The following is a 21,727-nucleotide window of genomic DNA, read 5'->3' as shown; positions in this document are numbered from 1 at the left end:
TCAGTCCATCCCTCCTCACCCAAACAGTCAGCCAGCATTTATTGCCACTGAGCATGTTTTGAGGTGTTTTGTTTTTATTCCCTTATGGTTATCCCCCCCAAAAAAACCTACTTGGTCTCCTCCAGGCAAGCTGATACCTCCCCTCCTGTGCACGAGTGGCATAGTTCTGGCTACATAAGGAGAGCCACACATCCATGAATTTCAGAAATAGATGGAAGAAACTGGACCAGCAACGTTGTACTGGGAAGGCTTCTATCCAAGGCTCCTGTCACTTCATTCCTGTTCCCTTCCCCACCCACACCCCATTTTTCCAATCCCCCAGCGGTCAGTCAGCATTCTGTGCCGACTTTGCACGCTCAGTCCTTAATTCAGTTATTTCTGGCATGCTCTCTCCCCCTTCAGATTTTGTTTGCTTATTCCTAAATGATTTCAGTATTAATGCTAACTTCGGTGGTTCTCCTGAGCGTGCCAAGTCCTCCCCCCTCTTTTGTGTGGGTGATAGCGTTTTGGCAACGTGAGGACCAGAAATTGGGAAACCGAGATTGCTCTGTGTGTGTTTGATTATTTGCCTTCTTCACCTCATCAAAGAAGAGGATCTGGGGGTTCTTCAAGATGGTGCGGGCAATAGCGACTCGCTGCTTCTCCCCTCCACTCAGCTTCAGACCTCGCTCGCCAACCTGTGTATCATAACCTGCCAGGTACAAGTGGACAAAGCAAAATCAAATGCTGTGTAATCGAGAGGGACTACCTGTGACTTCTGCTGTTCAGGCACTGGGAGTGCCTTGGTTCTTTTGGCCACTTACAGCATCTTGCTATACCTCCCAGGTCTACTACCAAGGGAGATTTGATATAGACACTTTTAGCAAACCCAAAGCGGGGCGCTTTAAAACAGGAAGGGATGGGACAAACTCTGAATATCTAGTTTTGGAAGCCAATCCTGATTGCTCTCATTGCCCAAAGGTCCTTCTATCAACTGCTCTTACAGGGTTTCTGGGGTGGGAGTCTGGACTGCCATAGACCTTGCTCATGTTAACTGAAGAGCGAGAAAAGCTTTTAGAAAACATTGAATAGGATTCCACTAAGTTGTGTGTGTTGGATGACGTCCACTCACACAACAGAACTTCCTCCCCTCTCCTCATGCTGCCTGCCCCCAAAATATGCTCTGGAGAGTGGGGGGAACCCTTGTGATGGGTTCAGTGTGTGTGTGAAGGACCAGGAGTGTATGGGGCTGGGGGAGAAGGAAAAGTCCCATTGTGGGAAGTGAACTCATTCCCTGTGCACGTATCCCACTGAATTCGACCCATTGAGATGAGCAGAGTCTGTAAGGGGGACCCCGAGAGGGAGAGGGTAAGAGCGAGGGGCAGGTCCTTTCGGTTCAGATAAGAACCCAGGAAGTTGCTGAATGAGGAAGCCCTCTAGCTCAGCACTGCCCACAATTGCCTTCCCCAGTCTGGTGCCTCTTGCCATCCCTGTCCATTGGCCAAGTGAGAGAAGGCACTCACTGGCTGCTGCTCTCCTGGATCTCAGGTAGGAGCCTCTCTGTCTCAGCCCTGCCTGGAGAGGCCAAGTGATGAAACCCGGGGCCTTTCGCATGCAAGGCATGTGCTGCAACAGAAGAGGAGGCATCCGATACAAGCATCCTGGGTTTCACAGCATCCTGCAGGGTGGATTATGAGCTTGATGGCACAGCAAGCATAAGCCAGAGGTGGCAAGCAGCCCCTTACCATCGGGGAAAGTGAGGATGCGTTCATGGATATTAGCTGCGATTGCCGCCTCAATCACCTCCTCATTGGTGGCATCAATGCGTCCGTACCGGATGTTGTTGCGAATGGTATCGTTGAAGAGGACAGTGTCCTGAGGCACCACACCAATGTGGGAGCGCAGCGAAGCCTGCTTGGCCTGTGGGGAAAGGGAAATGGGTGGGTTGAAGGAATAGCGTACAAACACACACACCCTCCCCCAAAGCAGTGTGGTGTTATCACAGCCTTAGCTTGAGGCATCTGCAAGGTGGGTCTTGTCACTATGAACAACCATGATGTCACACCTTGAAGTGGGGGCAATTTCCCAGATTAGACAGTAGCCACCGCCCAACCCAGTGCCCTCTTTTTATGGTCCATGCTTGATGAGATGACTTCTGCTCATACACACTGGCGGAGGAAGAGGAGTGTGGGGGGAGCGCACCGCCCCCGGCAGTGCGATCCTAGTGGGGTGCCATTGGGCTGCTCCCCTGCCCACGTTGGGTGCCACACCCCTGCAGGCGGCATGCCACGCCCCCAGGACGTGTGTCACACCCCCGGGACACGCACCCCCCACCCCCACCCCGGTGCCAGAGCATGAAGTTCCGCCACTGCTCATACATGATCTTGTTCTCCATAACACCTGCAAACGTTTCAGGGCTTCAGTTCCCATTGGTCCATGCCCTGTAGTTTCCTGCTGAAATCATGTAACTTTTCAAACTCTTCATGTTCTGGGTTGTTGTCCTTTGTCCTGCTTTCGTTGCGCCGTAGCGCAAGAATTGCCCGTCCTGAAGGCAACGGGGGAAGCATTGCAGAACGACGAATAAATGGTGTGTGTACAGTCCAGAGTAAATCTACTGCCAATACGCTATAGCGACATGCTGCAGAATACACCCACGGAAGGAGTCACCAGTCTAGAGGGCCCAGTAACACAAATCCCAGGGTAGAACCTGGAGAAGGATTATTATTTGGGCAGCCTGGCCATTCTCTGGACATTAGAATTGTAACCCTTTCAGTGCAAGACACGTTCTGTTATTAATCTCTTTTGAGTTGAGCATCATCTATACCCTACAGAGCTCCATGTCAGGGGCTTTCCTCACTATAGGAGATGCAGAGAAAGGTAGATGATGGCAAATGAGAGTCACACAGTCATTTTTTTAATCCAAAGAGCTGAAGGCACTTTGAATGAGCAAATCACCACTTGTGATGTAGACACCTGCTCTTCTGTTGCTTTTGGTAAACATGTTTTGCTATTTTTGGGAAATCAGGTAGAGGTTTGTGGGGGGAGAATGGTTTGATCAGAGGAAAAATAGAAGTGTGTGTGCACACACACAACATGGGAAGGGATGCATCTTTCAAGCTTCCCTCCACACTCTTACATGCTTGTTTCCCGTGCCATCTACCCTGCATATTAGCATCCACTGCTTCCTAGAGATATTTTGCTCCAATGACCAGTGAAAATAAGAACCCTGCAGGATAGGTTTTTTAAAAAGAATTAAAAACCCTAGTGGGGGAGACTAGGGGAACCACACATTTCAAAAGAGCAGACAGCAAGCAGCTGGAGCAGACATGAAAAGAGCAGCTGCCCTTCAATCCTCTCTCCCCCCACCCCCCCGCCCGCCAACCTCAGACCCTCATGAAATCCTGGCACCCAGATGGGGCACCTAGGACTCTCCCCAGATATCCTGTAGCAGTTCCCCCAGTGAGCCTGGGTGGCCAGAGGAGAGGTGGAGGCAGTTTGCAGCTGTGCCTTCCCCAGCACAGCTCTTTCATCCGTCCCTAAATGGAATCACACGTCTCTGCTTTGCTGGGGGCAACCAGCAGAAACCAGGAATTAAGCATCTGGGCTGGGGCAGGAAAAGTCCTGAGGAGCAGAAGGAGAAATGTATGTGCCTGAGTGAGTGAGTGAGTGAGTGTACGCATGTGGAAGGTGGCAGAGCCATTCAAGGGCTACTTTAGGCCAATGTGGGGGAACCTTTTAAGCTTGGGAGCCAAATGGCAATGGTGGGAAGGGCCAGAGATGCAAGTGGGCTGAGCAACACATTTAAATGTTATCTTTCTACAATATTCTAGTTTCTCCACACACTCCCACACTCCCCTCTGTGTCGTCCATTCAGGCAACCAAGAAATATCATCTCAGCAGTCAAAGAACATATTCCAGTCAGGCAAAAATACTCATGGAGGGTGCAAAGTGAAAGACAGTGAAGGATATTGCCTGAGGAGAAGAGCTGTTGCCTGGGGAGACTTCTGAGGGCTAAACAGAGAAGTGCACAGGGCCAGATTTGGCCACCCTGGGCCTGAGGTTCCCCTTCCTTGTTTAAGCAGAATAACATGATTCCAAGGATGCCAGCTGCTTGTTCCTTTGGATGACACCTCCTTCCTCCCACTCGTCATGCCAAGAGTCTTGTCTCCATTCCATGCTGGAAGACTCTGGAAGACTAATGAAGCCTTTGGGAGAATTTCAACATTGCGCTCTTCCACTCATTTCATCTGTGCAAGCACTGCAACTTGCCAGATGGAACTATTCTCCCCCTCCCCCCACTGCCCACTGTACTGGGGGTGCTCCTGACCGCCCTCCAAAGCTAATTCCAGGGGTCAGGAGAGGGAAAGAAGTCTTTGTGCAGGTCTTCCACTGAGGGGGCTGGTTAGGTGAATCCCACCTCTCCTATCACCACAACATAATGGCCTCGTTACCTTGGAGATATCCTGCCCATCAATTCGGATGCAGCCTCCCCACACATCGTAGAAGCGGAAGAGCAGGCGAATGATGGTGCTCTTTCCTGAGCCAGAGGGTCCCACCTGGGCAGAGAGAGGGGGCGAGGAAGGGTCAATATGGGTACAGCCAGCAGGAGGAACGAGTAAGCAGGGGAAAGCACTGGGGGGCCCCTTCCGTGGGACCTGCCACTCTTCCCATTGTAGCAGAATCAAACGAGGGAACGCCGTTCATTCTAGGCAGAACTCTCTCCTTACCAGTGCAAGGGTCTGCCCAGGCATCACTGTGAAGGAAACATCACGCAGGACTTCCCTCCTGTGAGGAAAGTGAACAAAAAGCATCTCCAACATTCCGCTGAGGCCCACCACATTTTCCTTCATCCTTTGAGCATCCGCTCTGCCCGTTACCTACCACAATCTCTTTACTGTCTTCTCCACCCGCTGCTTTCCTGACTCACTACCCACCCACCCAGCTCTCTGGACCTTCCCCCTTACCCTTCCACATAGCCAAAATGGACATTTTCAAATTCCACACGTCCTGCCAGAAACCGAAGGTCTGCAGCACCTGGTTCATCCTTCACCTGCAGGTAAACAAATCTGTGACATCATGCATGGTCTTGGGCCTAACTAGGCAAGCCGTGTGTGCAGAAGCAAAGGAGCTCCTGGAAAGGGGGGAGTGTAGGGTCAGTGGGTAGAGGGTGTGGTTTGCATGCAGAAGGTTATGCCAAAATCCCTCTCCCCGCAAATATTACGAGCAGTCAGAGAAACACACTCCCTGAGAGGACATGGCCATCATAGCAACACTCTGAAGGCATGAGCCCTGTAGAGTAATTGCAAGCTGTGTGAAGAGCAATAGCCTTTTGTTTTCCAAGCACACAGTGGCCTTTGAATTTCGGTGCTTGAGCACAACAGGGATTCAGCATCATTATTCCCATTTCTGTCTTATCACCCAGTCCAGACAGTGAACAATCAGAGAGAAGCCACTTCCAAAAAAAACCCTTAAGTTGCTGGAGGGAAGGGAAGAGGTATCTAAGAGAGGATAGGCTAGCAGCTATTCACAGCAGCATAGATGTGGCCTGAACTCACTTCTTGCTCCTCGCTGAAGAGGTCAAACATGTTCTCCATGTCAACAAATGAGCTTTGGATCATTCTGAAAAAGAAAGAGACTCCATTGGACCACCCAGGGCCAGGTAGTGTGGGCATTGCTTAAGGTACTAAAAAGCACTCAGAGGCACGGGTGCGTGGCACAAATGTGAATAATATTTGCATATGCTAATGCATGAGTAGGCAAACTAAGGCCCGCAACCGGATCCGGCCCAATCGCCTTCTAAATCCGGCCCAAGGACATTCTGGGAATCAGCATGTTTTAACATGAGTAGAATGTGTCCTTTTATTTAAAATGCATCTGTGGGTTATTTGTGGAGCCATGAGTTTTTACATGAGTAGAATGTGTGCTTTTATTTAAAATGCATCTCTGGGTTATTTGTGGGGCATAGGAATTCGTTCAATCCCCCCCCAAAAAATATAGTCCGGCCCCCCACAAGGTCTGAGGGACAGTGGACCGGCCCCCTGCTGAAAAAGTTTGCTGACCCCTGTGCTAATGTATATGTATTTAAGCTGCCTCTGAGCAAATTTAAATGACTGGGCATTTCACCAGGACTGCACTTTGTAAGTGCCCCCAGCTGTGGTGCTGTAAGCAAAGTTTTTGAAGATCTCACTTTTGTTTAGTTTATTATTTTATTATGTTAGTTTATTCATATTGTTTTATTCAGTGTTGCTCAGCTCACGTTATTAAATTAGGTTAGGTTAATGCATTGTTTTTATACAATGTTACATATGGATTGAGGTTTTGTACTTACTGGTATTTTATCTGTCATCTATCTATCTATCTATCTATCTATCTATCTATCTATATATCTATCATCTATCTATCATCTATCTATCCTAATGCATTTTGAAATGTTAGCCTTATTGTTCATTTGATAATGTTCTGAGCTACTTTGGGTGCAGTTTTGTGTGAAAGCAGCATACAAATAAACTGATAATGATGAGATATGGGGTGCATGGGACAAAAGACTTGAGGCTTGGGCCCTTTGGGCACCCCCTGCTAGGTGTCACTGATGTGGGTGTGGGTCTAATTCTCTTCTCTGGTAAGGAAAGAAAAGGGACTGGGGAAGCCATGTATTTGCACTCCAAATATGGCAATCAATTAGACCCCCAAGCATGAAAGCAAACCCCATCTGTCACACCTCCCCCACCAGCAAATGTTCCCAAACCTTTAACACATGTTCACACTAAATGATATCACACCTCCTTTGTAGCCATCTCTCATACTTCAGAGGACGGGGAGGCTAAGGGGCAACCCAAACTCTTTGGAGGTGGGGGAACGTCTCATGACACAGTTACTAAACACAGGCCTCATTTCCAAGTCTTATTTCAACTTCCTAGGACTGTGTTAGTCTTTATGGTGTTCTATCTTTGTTGCTAGGGCTGTAAAGAGATGATGCAAAAGGGATCACCTTTGCACCAATGAGAGAAACTTTTGAGTTTGGCTCAATATAGTGGTATGAGGGAAATGTCGCTCATTACTGACTTGGCTTTTGAGAAATCAATTTAGTATTGAATTTAATATTCTATTCATTATTTTGCACTTGGCATAGGCATAGGGCCTTCTCGGTAGTGGCGCCCACCCTGTGGAATGCCTTCCCATCAGATGTTAAGGAGATGAGTAATTATATAACATTAGGAAACATCTGAAGGCAGCTCTGATAGGGAAGCTTTTTATGATTTAATGTTTTACTATGTTTTTATATATGGTGGAAGCTGCTCAGAGTGGCTGGGGAAACCCAGTCAGATGATGATGATTTTAATATATTTAATACATGCTGGATACAGGCCACATTTGCATGTCACAGCAAGACTTTCTGTGCACAAGCAAAACGGCACCAGATTTTCTCCTCCTAAACAAACCATAATCCTTGGCTTACCATTATGAACAAACCAGGGACGATTATTTGATTCATTCCCATGATCTGTAGCCAAAGTTTCTTCTTGGCTTACTGACAGTAGAGCAAAATGAACTGCAATCTCTTATTTGTTCAAAATGTAAGCCAAGAATCAAGCCAGGAGGAGCAAAGGAGTCCTCTTAGGTGCATTTACAGTGAACCATTTTACTGTAATGTGCAAACAGCCATACCATGTAATTTTCATCTTACATAGCCCTTCTCTTCTGGTATTGAGTTTCTATTCAGAAATATATCTGTCCCACTTAAAAAAAGGGGGGGGGCTCGTTACTCTCACCATATTCAGAAATCCTCCTTATAGTTTTCAAGCAAAATATTAAGGGGCAACGGACATTTGCTTGTTCTCTGCCTATGATGCCCTAACTCACACAGGGGTCTGCCCTGCATTTGATGCATCTGTAAAGAGTTAATACATTCCCTGGGAGTTTTCTGTCTTATGGGATAGCAGGCCTGGTTGATTTAATCTGCTGTTTAAAGTCAAGTTTCAATTCCAGAAACCAGTCTACGTGCTCCTTTTTCCTTCTGGTTAAGGCTTCTCACATCTTGTCTCCATATCTTTTTGCTTCACATTACCTCGTCATCCTCTGTACAACAATAAATTGACAAGTGGTTTTCTCTATGGATTATGGTTTCCTTCAGACACAGATTTTGTAGCCCTCTATGTGGTGGCACTTTACTGTTAGGCAAACCGCAGTCTGGGAGGTAGCAGCATGGAGACGCTGCACTGAACAGGCTTTCATGTAACACTGTCCAATTTTGCAATCTCTCTGTGTGTGGACAAAGTCCCTCAAATTTCATCAACACACTCCTCTCTGCATTCTCAAAATGCCTAACCAACACTACAGAACAAAATAGCCTATGGAGTAGGTTACCTGTAATAGGTGCCAAACCAGTTCAGTGGGGTGTACAGTTGGATGATGTATGTGCCAAAGAGAACATAATCGCCCACCTGGAGGGAACAGAGATGCAAGTCAGAGCCAAAATGATGATGTCTCCTTGTGGCAGAGTGTGGACTTTATTGTCTTGTTTTTAACAGTCCAGCAGCTCTTCAAGTCTTTGTACAAAACTGCATTAGAGATCCCTCACCCCTTACTAGGGAAAGCAAAACAGTAGCTGGACCTCCACCCCCCACAATCTCTCCCCTCCAGTGCCCAATTTTTCCTCTCAGATATAAGGTATGTTTCTGAGAGAGAGAGTATTGCGATAGATTTGCACTACACTTCTCAAGTCCAACAGCCCACCATTAGAGCCCAGTCAGCCATAACTCTACATGCATCCGAGAGGGAGCTGGTTGTTGGGTGATTCTGGTGAAGCAGAATGATAAAGGCTGATAAAGGTCAAAGACTCGTGCAGCACATAAATTCTTGCTCCCTGACCAACGAAAGCCCCATTAAGCCCCTCTTTGGTTTATAAGCCTACTACAAACTCAGACACACACATTCCTCTCATGGCCCAACGAATCATGAGAGCTAGGAACAAACCAGCTAAGGAAGATAGGATGTTTGTTGTTGTGCTGCCAGGGAGATTGTGTTCAACTCGCTCGTGCAAGGCGGGGCCAGTTACAGATCAGGTTTGAGCTGGCTGTTTGTGGAACCTCTGTGCAATTCAGACCTAAACCTAGTTTTCAGAGCCAACGTGCACCTGACAGAGTACTGCATCTGCAGGACTTCATGAAACCACAAATACAGTGGGCAAACAGGCCAGATTGCAGGCTAAAGCCCAGCACTGTGGCCAAGGCAAAGTCTATTATTCAAATTGATTTCTTTTATACTTAACCAAGCTCTGTTTTCCTGTCATTCATATTCAACTTGCCTTAGATCTAGGAGTGAAAGGGCTCCCTCATCTTATGTGTTAATACTGCATCCCTTCCATTACCTCCTCCCCACTTTAATATACAGTATATACATCCTTGTTCTCTCACCATCATTAGGAGTGCACTCCATGTGGGAATGTGTGTTTTCACATCTGGACTACAAACCCAAAACATGCTGGTCTCTTTCTTCTGATGTTGGTGGAAACTAGCTCCCATTTGGTGAGGTTCCCCCCCACTCCCCTTTAGATCTCTTAATTGGTGACAAACCTTTTCCAGCCTTGCCTCTTGCTTGTGATTGCTTTTGTTCTCAAAGAGAGGTCTAGCTCTCCAATCTGGTTTCATTTTAAGCTTCTGCACCCTCGGCTGCCCATTTTTCTCAGCATGGGTTGAGCGCTGCGACCCTTCGGTCTCCACACAACTTTGAAATTCAGCAAAGGCTAATTAGCCCTTCACAAAGACTTTTGAGAAACTGCCAAGCTCTTACGTCCCCCCCAGCCTTCCCTTCCCGCAACTTAACCAGACCACGTCCTGCAACCTCCACTCTTGGGTTCTTAGGTGGCGCAAGCTTGTCCGCCTCCACAGCTCTCCTTGCAGCCTCTCTCCTGCTCACTTGCCTTTGTTGCATTTCACAGAACCGAAAAACAGACTGCAAATATCCCCCCAAAATGTGTTGTGAAACATGTGCCCCTGTGTTTTTTTGTTTCTGTCTGTCTGTCTGTCTCTAGTTCAAGCTGCACCAGAACACTCTACAAAGAGACTCAGGGCCTCTGTAGAGGCTTCCCTTGCCTCAGGAAGGCCAGCGGACTCTGCCTGGCAGCTGTAACAATGGGGAGAGTGGCTCTTCATTTCTCCAAGCAGAGTGATCCCAATTTGTAGAGGAGGCCCAAGCCACTGCTAGATTTGTGGGGCTGGCTGGCAACAGAATGGAAACTCTTCCTGTAGTGAGGGAAGCCCCATGTAGTCAGCTGCTCCACATGTTGTTGCCTCCACATAGAAAGAGTGACATGTGGCCTGGCTCTTAGTTACAGGTTCCATGTATTATTATTCATATTAGTAATTAGATTTATTACCCACCCCACCCCCTAATGTCCCACGGCAGGTTACAATACAAAGCAATACAATTTAAAACCAAATAGAAAGCACACACATCTGACAAAAATCACACAAATATACAGAGATGTGTGTACTCAGAGATGCCCACACCATCTATGCCCCTCTGGCACTGCAGTGGGCAAGGACTTACATGGAGCCTCTTCTTGGTCACATAGTAAGCACACAGTAGGGATCCGGCCAGCAGCCCCACCCCGATCACTAGATTCTGGGTCTGGTTCAACAGTGCCAGTGATGCATTGACTTTCCATTCGGAGACCTGCCAGGAGGAGAGAAGAAAGTGGGCCACAGCAGAACCATCCTGTGGCCCACAGAGAGCACCCAGCAGATCCCTGAACCCTCCCACCTCCACAAAGCAGGGCGTTGTTGCACCCAGTTGCCTTCCCCTGTTCCACTGCAAAACACCATGAACATGGAGGAGCAGAAATAGGGAAGAGGAGGAGCAGACAGTGTACCCCAAAGATAATGGAAGATGGAAGCCCAGTTGCCACACCCTGGTCCTTCCATACCTGGTACTTGACAATGGCATCATTGAAGCGGGTAGCCTCATAGTTCTCGGCATTGTAATATTTCACCTACAACAAAATCATGACACGGATGAGGCAGTGCCAGGCCAGGCTCCCTCCACTTGAAGCTAGAGCCTTCTAGCTTCCCTCCACAAACTAGAGACATTCACCCGACCTGGGGATTCAGCTTCAGATCAGCCGGCAGATGTCCTGCTCTACTCAACTGAAACCTGGAGCCTGAGCTGTTTTAGGCAGTAAACCACCCAAAAAGGCTTGCTGCTACTCCTCATTCTCCCCTCACACTAGGCTCACTAGGGTAGGGGTTTAAGTACCGTCTCAAAGTTCAGAAGCGAGTCAACAGCTCGGGAACGGGCTTCATTGTCACGGGTATTCATTTCACGGCGGTACTTTGTTCGCCACTCAGTCATTATAATAGTCAAAGCTATGGAGAAAAAAAGAGGCCTGGAATCACTGAGGCGTACTCAGACAAAAACTATTCCTCAAATACAAGCAAAATTATGATCCATTTCAAGCATTTATTATCACCACAAATGTCAATACAAACTTACAGGATTACACATCGAGTATTCCCACACAGAATGAACGGAAACCATTTTTCAGTCACATCCACAGAAACACCTAAGCCATTGCGTCAAAGGAACTTTATCTGTCAATTTAGTTACCTCAGAGGTACCCCAAACTAATCATGCCACAATGAGCTTGCCAATGATGAGTTGGCATGATTTTTAGCAGCACCTAGGCTATTTTGCAGCAATAATTCAATAGCCCCTTGAAAATAACCTTGAAAATGATTCAAAAGTAAGGTTAAAACATAAAATCTAAGCCTTACACCAGGTTTTTTGTAGATATTTTTAAATGATGACTAGTAAACTGGAGAGCACTAAGGTGAATCCATCATGCAGGACAAAAATCTGCTTGATTGTAACACAACTTTTAACACCCAAAAGTATATGCTTAACCTTTCAGGAGCAATACTATCAGTACACTAATTTGTATTTGAGATGTGAATTGTCTTCAGCTGTATGAACTGCTGCTTTTTATGATAAAGCACCAGAGCAGAAGCCAATCCTCAGAAGCTATCCTCTTGCTTTTGTGCATGCTGCTATTGTCAAAAGATCTTTTTATTACCTGATCACATCGCTCATAAATGATGATGCAATTCACCTTTACTGTATCAATCTTCGGGATATGTTTCTGGGCACAAATGTAACAAATGAAGACCACCCCACCCACACTTACAGTCTCCCCCATCAGATCCCATCTCTCTCTTTCCCACAACCTTACTCACAGCTGCCCAGCACTCCACAAATGCACATCTGACCAGGACCACACTTTAGCCCACCTCAAGACGCCACCAGTCCAAGCCACCCTCACCACCCTTATCTTCTCCCGCTCTTCTCCCTACAATCCCAAATACCTGTCAAGTGAAAGGCATGCTAACGGGTTTCTATAGTAGCTGCAGTGGTGGAAACCTTCTCCCTGGCCACCTTACCTCCTGGGTCCCCCGCTGCAAGCACTCACCGAGATAAAAGCTCATGCAGAGGAAGATGATAAGGCCAAACCAGGCACTGAAGGTTGTGGTGAAATACACAATCGCAATTATGATGTCGGCTATCGTGGGGAAGATGCTGAAGACAATGTAGCTGCGGGATAGAAGGGGGGGGGGCAAGTCAGGTCACATGATAGGCAAGGTCACACGGCATGCAAGGGCCACCAACATCGCCAGGAGTAAACACGTGAGTGCAGGCACCCCTGAGCCAGGAGTGATGGAGAGCCCCCCACTAGCCAGACCCACAAGCACACCTGAGCAAGTTGTTGATGCTGCTAGTGCCTCTGTCGACACTGCGCAGCACCTCTCCTGTCTTGCGACCCAGGTGCCACCGAAGGGAGAGGCTGTGGAGGTGCCTGAGGAGCTGGACCTGGATTTCGCGGCTGGTGAACTGCTGCACGCGGATCCACAGGAAAGTGCGCATGTTGCTAATGAAGCCAGAGGAGCCTAGAGAAAGAAGAGCAGGAGTTGGCTCCTGTGGTTGTCTGCTGCTTCCAGTTGAACACCTGCCTCCTACCGCTGTCACCTTAAACAAGAACTGTAACCCAGAAGGATCTGGCAAATGGCTTCTATTGCCTTGCAACTACCTTGGAGCCTTCAAGCATCCCTGAGCGCAGGCAAAGTTCACTCTGAATGTCACTGTTCTAGGGGCTGCTTTTGCTGGAGCTGAGGACGGTTGGTTCTCCACTGCCAACTATACCTCCCTGGGAGCAGACAGGGGACTCCCGGGTATGTAGAAGTATATTTGTTTGCAAATTAAAAGAAAAGAAAAAACGACCAAAGGGTTTATGCTTAGGGGCCTATGGGATCTACTGAACGCTGGGGGCTCATGAGGGTGTCAAGATTGGGACAGGTGGGGGACCTGTAGCCCTTTGGTTGCTGTTGGACCCAGTCAGCATGGCCTGTGACCAGGAACAGTGGGAGTTCTGGTCCAACGTCATCCAAAAGGCCACACGCTCCTCACAACGGATTAACGGAACCACCTGCTTTCTCAGTATGCAGGAAGGCTAAAAATGGAGAGAAAGCACAAACGGATGGCGAAGGTGGACGCAGGTAATCCCAAAGCAGCCTCAGCCAAAGTGCACATGTGCGGGTGTGTACGCACAACAACTGACTCACCAGCACCTCCTCCCTGGAGGAACTTGAGGGCCGCATAGATGCAGACGGTTTGAAGCAGGATACGCCAACTAGCCCCTGTCGTCAGATCGTTCACTGGAGGACAGGAAACAATAGTCACTTTGAAGGCCATAACCAAAGGCGTAGCCCAGAGCCCAAATGAAGTCCCACAAGCCTCTCTACGTTGCTCTCAGGCACTCTCAGTATAACACACATACTGGATCCGCTTTGCACCCTCCTTGGGTGTTTTTGCCTGGCTGGAATGTGCCCTTAAGCTCTGCTAATGCTTTGGCTGCCCAGATGGAGGACAGAAAGGGGTGTGTGTTTGTAGAAGCTAGACTATTGTACAAGGGTACGATCTGCACTGCTCCACACACCTTTGCCCCTGGCACCACCCGCCACCGAGATGTGGCCCTTAGAAGGTTGCCCAGAAGGGAAAGTGGCCCTCGGTCTGGAAAACATTCCCCACCCTTGCCTTAATTCTGTTGGTGACTCTGCTTCATACAAAATAGTCTCGAGACAAGTTACAGCACAAAATGTCTAAACATGATCACTATTAAAATTAACTAGCCAGGAAAAGTCCACAAAAATAGCAGAATGAAATGTCTGGGGAAAGATAAAAGTTTTGCCAGGCAATGAAAAGGCATTCATGTGGCCAAGTCTGTTTGGGGAGAGCGTTCCATGAAGGGAGGGAATGAAGGGTTGTGAGGAGAGGAGTCACCACTGAAAAGGCCTTGTCTCTTGTTGACACGCTCCAGACTTATGCTGGAAGGAACACTCAGAAGAAGAATTCTGAGTCTAGGCTGTGACACTGCTTCCAGCAAGATGCTGCCCACAGAAACTGATCCCCAAAGACATCATGGGAGCCCTGCGTTATACATGCAGTAAATGCATGGAAGTTCTCATCCTATCTCAAAACTGGGGGGGGGGGGGCAGAGAGAAGGCATTATCTGTGGCAGCCCCTAAGTTGTGCACCTCCCTCCTCACAGAGGTGAGTCTGGTATCTTCATTACACAGCTTTGGGTGAATGCTGAAGGCACACCTCTTTACGCCAGCTTTTGTCTCAAGCCATGCACAGTCATACAGTGGGGCAATGACCCCAGGCAATAGGTCCCAAATACTGAAATACTGCTATTTTTTCGGGAAAAGCACCATGAAACTTGATCTTTGTGCCCAGGCAACAAAGATCTCAAAGCTGGCCTGGATGGAGAAGGACAGAGCTACCTCAGCAGATCAAGAAAAAAATGCCTACAATTAGCTCCCCTGCGTTCCTGCCTGAGAATGGTGGCTGTATCTACGAGTGCCAAGGAAATGCCTAACGCCTACCTGTTGTAGTCTCATCCCCTGAATCTCATAGGCTGCCCAGGCCTATAGGGCACTGCTGCCTTAGGAGGAGGCAGGGCTGCCACAGAACAGGCAGGGGTGGGGAAGAGGTATTATTGCGGGCAAAAGCCTGAGCAAAACTGTTTGGATCGGGCTAGGGTGGGTGGGGGATTTCATCATCAGTTTTGGACTGTGATGGACAGGCAGCACACAGCTTGATGAGCGGAAAGTGGCCATCTCCCACTCCTGTATCCTCGTGATTTCAAAGCACCAGCTTTGGGGTTTCCTCACGCCCCCACCCCCCGCCAAACCCCACCAGGCATTATAGCCTGAAAGCTTCCCACTTTGGGTCGGATCCTGCTCTCCTGACACAGAGCTCTCCTCTGATAGTCCCCCTCCTTGTTTTGCATACCTCGTACTCATCCTGCCCCATCCTTTGCTGGGAAAGACACCACCGGTGGAGTCTCCTGGCTTCCTTTATTCTCTTTCAAGGCACCACACAGCCACAAAGATCCCACCCCTCCCGCCCCACTGCTGGGCTGCTGGGAGACCAGGCAGAGGACACAAAGGCTCCTTGTTTGCTCCCCGCCAGCGGCACTTTGCTGGGTAATCCTAACTGGCAGGGTGGGTGACCCCATCTGGGAGTGCCCCTCCTTTGCCTTTCATTCTCTCTACATTGGGGGGGGAGAGGATCCCCTTCCCCCATCCCAACTTGCTTTACCCAGCACATGGTGGAGAGTGTTAATCCACCCTGTTCCCAAGCACAGGTAGAAATGATACTCTCACGCGTGGAGAGAGGTTGGCATCCTTGCGGGGTGCGGGGAGGCAATGAGGACGGGCAACCCGGAACAGAGACCTCACTGCTGTTATTACACATCACCCACAGGGTGATTTTCATTTTAAAATAACTCTTTTGCAATATTTTGTTCTACGCAGCTACCACGAGGTAGGCTGTTCCCATTCTGCAACACAGCGAACTGAGGACGAACAACAGGGAGGCGGCTAAAGCCACACAACGGGCCCGTGGCAAAGGTAGGGTTTCAACCCAGATCTCCCAGACTGAATCCCAGACTTGGAGGTGTGTCATCTCTCCACCCACTTCTGCTTCATTGCACCTCCTTCCATGCCTTGGCAATAATGGCAAGAAGGAAAGTGCAGCAAAGCTACCTGGAGTTCGGTGGCCATATGTAGCAGCCTGACAGAGGCCTGGTTCGCCCATCACAGAGCTAGATGGAGCATTGCTCTGGACCAGCATGGCCTGCCCCTGTTCTTAAGTCCGTGCTGCAGGTAAGAGCATTTGGGCCCAGGACTGGCAGAAACAGCAGCTAGATGTGCCGAGGTTGCTGGCAGGCTAGGCGATCTGGCTGAGATCTGGAGGGTGCACCCATCTCCCCCAGGTGGGACGGAGAAGAATATATCTGCTCAGCAGCTGCTTAGCATGTAGGGCAGAGAGCTTCCCCCACTCCCGAATCCATTCCCATCGAGCGATTTGGTATGCAGTTTGCAATTCCATGCCTCCCGCCTGCAATGACTCCTTTGTAAAGTCTAAAAGTCAGGGCTGAAAGGCAGGTCCGGAGTCCATCCTCCCCTATTCAGACACCTCTCAATAGCTGCCCTGAGCTGGCACTTGCACCGCCCACCGGGGCATGGGAACCTGGCACACACCAACGGCTTCTGCTAACAAAGGCAGCGCCCCTCCTCCACAGCCTGCCCACCTCTTCCCCACCCCCCCACCCCAGAAGCTCAATGCAGAGTTAGTCTGGGAGTAAGCAAGATAGGAGGTCACCACAGGGCTCAGGGCAGAAGCCTCAGGGAGATCCAAGAGCGTCACTAAATTCCCCGAGTCTTCCTGTACCAAAGTCTTCTCCCAATCCCCCAAACTAATGCCATATGACTGTGCAGATTCAGTTGGAAATGCAAGTCTCCCTCTACTCTTATTAAACACGTTCCTAAACAGGAAAGTTGCATCCTGGCCCACAAAGTTCAAAATGTAAGTTTGATGAAGAAGGTTGGCCTGGGAGGGAGGGAGGGAAGCCACAGGAGAGCAGGGATGAGATCCTGGAGGTGTGTAGGGAGAGTCAAGCTTGGTAGAGGAAGGGAAACAAGAAGGCTTTGATGAAGAATGGGGCCGAATGGAGGAATGTAAACACAGGGGCGGAAGCAATTCCTGCTCTACCTAGTTTGCAAAAATGAGATGGCAGCATTCTAGAGACTGCGAGCAGGAGGGGGTGCCAGATTTTTTAAACTGGCATATTGGGGAGAGGCAATGCAACTCCCTTCACCTTCTTCTATCATCAGCTATTTTTATATGAGAAACCATTCAGAAGTAAGACCAGGCAGAAGGCCTTCTTGGTAGTGGCGCCCTCCCTGTGGAACGCCCTCCCACCAGATGTCAAGGAGATAAGGAACTACATAACTTTTAGAAGACATCTGAAGGCAACCCTGTATCGAGAAGTTTTTCATATTTGATGTTTTGCTATGTTTTAGATATGCTGTAAGCCACCCAGAGTGGCTGGGGAAACCCAGCCAGATGGGCGGGGTATAAATAATAATAATAATAATAATAATAATAATAATAATAATAATAACAACAACTTCCACCCCTGCAGTCCCAAGTGGTACAGCAAAGAACTGCCCCCACCCTCAGCCTCAGTGCACTGCCTCTTTCTTCTTCACAAGGCTTGAGGTGCCTCTAGGGCCCGAGGGCTGCATTCCTTCCTGGACAACCTTCCGTGGACCACATGCTAGTGCTGGGCGGAGCCAGAGGCAAAAGTGGGCTGGGCAACAAATGTAAATTTTAGCTTTGTACAGCAGCCCACTCTCTTCACACACCCTTCTCTGTCCTCCATCCAGGTAAGCAAGAGGCATTCCCAGAGTTCAAGGACACATTCCAGACAGGCAACAACGCTTTGGGACATGATGCAGGGCCGGTGAGGGGCTTGGCTAGGGGAAAGTTCTGAGGGCCAAGTAGGGATGTCTGGGGGGCCACACTGGCTGTCCAGCCTAGTTCTAAGGGGCAAGAGGAATCGGGAGCAACGTGGTCAGTCAGTGCAACGAGGACTCAACAGCCCTGTTTACTTCTTATGACTGGCTCCACCTCAAGAGATCATGCTCTGAGCACACTGTCCCAGTATTTAAAACAATAATAATAATAACAACCAGAGCTTATTCTCATGTGGGTAGTCGGCCTCCAGTACCAGGCAAGGAATCTATTTAAAAACTGCTTCTCCTCATGCCACAACAAGGAGAGTGGCTGGGGCAACCCAGCACAATATGCGGGGTATAAATAATAAAATTATTATCTATATAAGCTGCTCTGCACCACCTCAGGCCCTGGGGCATTCTCTCGCCCCTGATGGTGCGTGCTTTGGAAGCCCTGAGCCCTCATGCTGTGCTGGACATGCCAAGCCTGTCCCTTAAACGTGTCAAGGGCTCTGCAGGCCTCAAGGAACCAGGCTGCTTAAGGGCCTCTTCAAACATTACACATTGAGCGAGTGCCTCCAAAACTAGGGCTTAGAAACAAGTGTTTGATAAGGACCCGCTCCCTGGAGAGCTTCCAGTTGGCTGCAATATCTGTATCCAGCCAAAGGTCTACCTGGCTTTTGGCGGAAAGGTAAACGGCGTTTCCGTGCGCTGCTCTGGTTCGCCAGAAGCAGCTTAGTCATGCTGGCTACATGACCCGGAAGCTGTACACCAGCTCCCTCAGCCAATAAAGTGAGATGAGCGCCGCAATCCCCAAGTCGTCTGCGACTGGACCTAACGGTCAGGGGTCCCTTTACCTTTAAGCAGCCCCAAAGGTTGCCCTTGGCCCCTTCTCTTCCTTCTAAGTCCTCTGCACATTTGCCAATGCCTATATCAGGGCGCCCTCTCTTGGTCAATTCAGAATACTTGTCCAAACAGAGGTTCTGTCCTCTCCCCACACCCCAGTCTAAGAGAAACCCCTGGCATTAATGCCAGGCCCTCTCCCATTGCACATCCGCCTCTGCTAGGGGCGGCAGCACCATGCCTCCCTGGAAGCAGCCCTTTCCGCTTACCAATGTACTTGTAGTAGAGGGGCACAAAGACGTTGATGCCACGCTCCAGCCCCATCAGCATCAGGCAGACGATCACCAGCCCCTGCAGTGGGTAGCTCCCCTTGGGCCACATGTACTGTATGAGGAGGCTTATCTTCCGGCCCAGATCCCTCCAGGTGGAGCGATTCTGTCTGGCATCTGGAAGCAGGGGCTGAGACACAGAAAGGACAGTGAGTAGGGGAAGGGGACTCTGCTTTTTGGCAGGGGATATTTGGGGAAGGGGACCACAACAACCTATTCAAATGGCATCTGGGCAACGATGAGAGCCAACACCTGGGAGGGGCAACTGAGCAAGATGGGGGGGGGGCTATGGTCACTTCTCAGCAAAGGGCACAGAGAGCATTTCAAGTAAACACAACTGGAAAGGGAAGCAAAACCTTGAGAGTCACAGAACTTGAGGGTTCGGTGCAGAAAATGTTCAGGAAAAAATAGGACTAGAAAGGCGCAGTGTTGCAAAATCTTTTTTTAAATGTTTGAATAGGACTCCTTTACAAGAAAGAGCAGGATATAAATTTAAGAAATGAAATGAAATATATATTCAGAGGGTCCACGGTGTCCAGATTTTACTGTATGAAGCAGAACCAGTGACCTCCAATCTGGCCCAGTATTCTCAAGCAGTTATAGTGGTATAGGAATACAGTACTTGAACCACGTAATGACACTCACCAGTAAATGCCGCTATTCCAGCAAAAGAAGTGAAATTACAGATTACTCCAAGGACCATTAAGGTCCTTCTAGTATAACATTCTGTGGTCAACTAGATGTTCCAGGAGATTCACAAGATTTGGTGTCATGGCAAACAGCTGTTGGTTTTGCCCTCCTCCATCAATTTATTATGGCAGAAGTGGGGAACCTGTGGTCCTCCATACGTTGATGGACTACAACTCCCATCATCCTTGACCATTGGCCATGTTGACTGGGGCTGAGGGGTGCTGGAGTCTATGAACACCCAGAGGGCCAACGGTTCCCCTTCCTTAATTAATCACATTTTCTCCCCAAACCCAAATACATTGCAGAAGCTAATTTTTAATATTGCAGAATTAATACAAGACATTGTGAACATCTGTTTAAATTGCATAATTGATACAGGTCACAGAGATCAGATTTTCTGGTTGCAGAAACGGCACTGATGGCATGGGCAGCAAATTCTATTTTTTTATTGATTAGTGCAGAGAACATATACAAGAAATACCCACAGTGCCACCTGCTGGAGCCTATTCACATTCACCTTCAGTCCCCCCCCCCCTTTTTTTAAACCAACAAAAGTGATTCTCCAACGATGAACATTTAAAATATATATTAGATAGAACTCAAAGCTCTTTTGCACAATTGCAAAATTTCCTTCATTAGCCACCAGTGTAAAAGGGAGCAATGAACATTCAGCTCCTTAACTCACTCACCCTGTGGTATTATCTTTGTCTATAATGCGGTGGGGAATCTTTTAGGACCACCCAGCAGGCCAGATCACTATCTGTCTGTACCCCAGAGGCCAACTTGGACATCAGATGATTGGCATTCATTTTGATTTAAAAAAATCAGATCCCACCCTACTATATTGACACATCCATATCTAACTTGCCTCTCTGTAACCTTTACAACAGCCCTAAATGTACACAAGTACTCAATCTCTCACTAGCCCAACAGTCCATGGCAAAAGGGCCACTGGTAAGGTTAGTCAACAGTTTTGCCTCAGGGCACTCTGAGTGCTCCACCTCACAGGGAAGTTTCGTGCCACTGAACCAGCTAGGCACACTTGTTTCCAAACCTCCTCAAACCACACCTTTGGTGAACTTTTCCCTACAGCCTGCAATCTACTCTGAAGGTGCATTCTAGCATTGCCAGTTCTCTCCATCCAGAGGTTAGCCACTGAGGCTCCTGTGATTTTAACATCTTTAAAATTCGGATAAATTCAACAGGTGCTGCTCCCCCCACCCCACCCCACTGCAGCTCCAGGACCACAAAAGCAGCATCCACCTGTTTATTTTTTTCAGTGTCATATCATTGGTTAAAAGCTCCTGATCTGTATGCAGGGATTAACTGTAAAACCACTCTGGAAACTGTAGTTCTGGGAAGAGAATAGAGGTCTCCCAACAACTCTCAGAACTCTTAACAAACTACAGCTCCCAGAATTCTTTGGGGGGAGTCATGACTGCTTAGAGTCACAGTGCTTTAAATATATGGTGTGAATGTGGCCCCTGTGTGGAACTGTAATACTGTTTCAAAATGGCAGCTATTTTAAAGAGAGAAACCACAGCTACAGGCTCTTCTTAACAGAGTAGTGCTTCTGGCACCAATAATGTCATTCTAGTTCCCTCCCTGCACACCCTGCAACTGGTTCACGGGGGTGGAATTAACAGGATAGACAGAGACAGGGAGACGTAGAAGAAGAATTGGGCTGTTTAGGAGAAGAGAAACCTACCTGACTCTGCTCCACGTCGCGTTCATCTTCATTGATCAGCAGCATGTAGGGTTTTCGGGGCAACCCTGGGGCCTTTATCCCCAGGGCAAAGAGGGCGAAGGTGCAGAAGTAGCGCAGTAACCACAGGCTGAATTGTACCTGGAGGAGGTTGATCTCATGTCAGATGTGATTCTCGCAGCGACCCACCTGCCCCGCTTTGCTCCCCACTGAAAGCTACAAACCAAGCAGTGCTTCCTTTCTAAGATCTAAACCAAGAGTCAAATGGCTTGGAGTGGAGAGAGGGAAACACCCATCAAGGGCGGTATTTTTAAACTTGATTTATTATT

General features: G+C 48.6%; 1 protein-coding gene across 2 annotated transcripts in view; it reads right to left on the bottom strand.

The window, feature by feature from the left end:
* Window positions 1–21,727, bottom strand: part of ABCB6 (ATP binding cassette subfamily B member 6 (LAN blood group)) — a 28,990-nt gene that overhangs the window by 2,072 nt on the left and 5,191 nt on the right. Inside the window, exons 3-17 of one of the 2 annotated variants that reach the window (XM_028741327.2) lie at window positions 21,402–21,539; window positions 18,944–19,133; window positions 13,590–13,682; window positions 12,725–12,917; window positions 12,443–12,564; window positions 11,233–11,342; window positions 10,904–10,969; window positions 10,528–10,653; window positions 8,344–8,420; window positions 5,535–5,598; window positions 4,944–5,029; window positions 4,707–4,764; window positions 4,431–4,535; window positions 1,725–1,899; window positions 579–691 (exon numbers count right to left, since the gene is read on the bottom strand). In XM_028741327.2, coding sequence (XP_028597160.2) covers window positions 579–691; window positions 1,725–1,899; window positions 4,431–4,535; window positions 4,707–4,764; window positions 4,944–5,029; window positions 5,535–5,598; window positions 8,344–8,420; window positions 10,528–10,653; window positions 10,904–10,969; window positions 11,233–11,342; window positions 12,443–12,564; window positions 12,725–12,917; window positions 13,590–13,682; window positions 18,944–19,133; window positions 21,402–21,539 — 1,716 coding nt within the window. Of the gene's footprint in view, window positions 1–578; window positions 692–1,724; window positions 1,900–4,430; window positions 4,536–4,706; window positions 4,765–4,943; window positions 5,030–5,534; window positions 5,599–8,343; window positions 8,421–10,527; window positions 10,654–10,903; window positions 10,970–11,232; window positions 11,343–12,442; window positions 12,565–12,724; window positions 12,918–13,589; window positions 13,683–15,321; window positions 15,422–18,943; window positions 19,134–21,401; window positions 21,540–21,727 lie in introns of those variants that run through there. The other variant, XM_028741344.2, reaches the window with a different exon arrangement.

The sequence above is a fragment of the Podarcis muralis genome, chromosome 1, assembly GCF_964188315.1.
Source record: "Podarcis muralis chromosome 1, rPodMur119.hap1.1, whole genome shotgun sequence".
In the NCBI taxonomy this organism is placed as follows: Eukaryota; Metazoa; Chordata; class Lepidosauria; order Squamata; family Lacertidae; genus Podarcis; species Podarcis muralis.
This window is presented reverse-complemented; position numbering and strand designations above follow the sequence as displayed.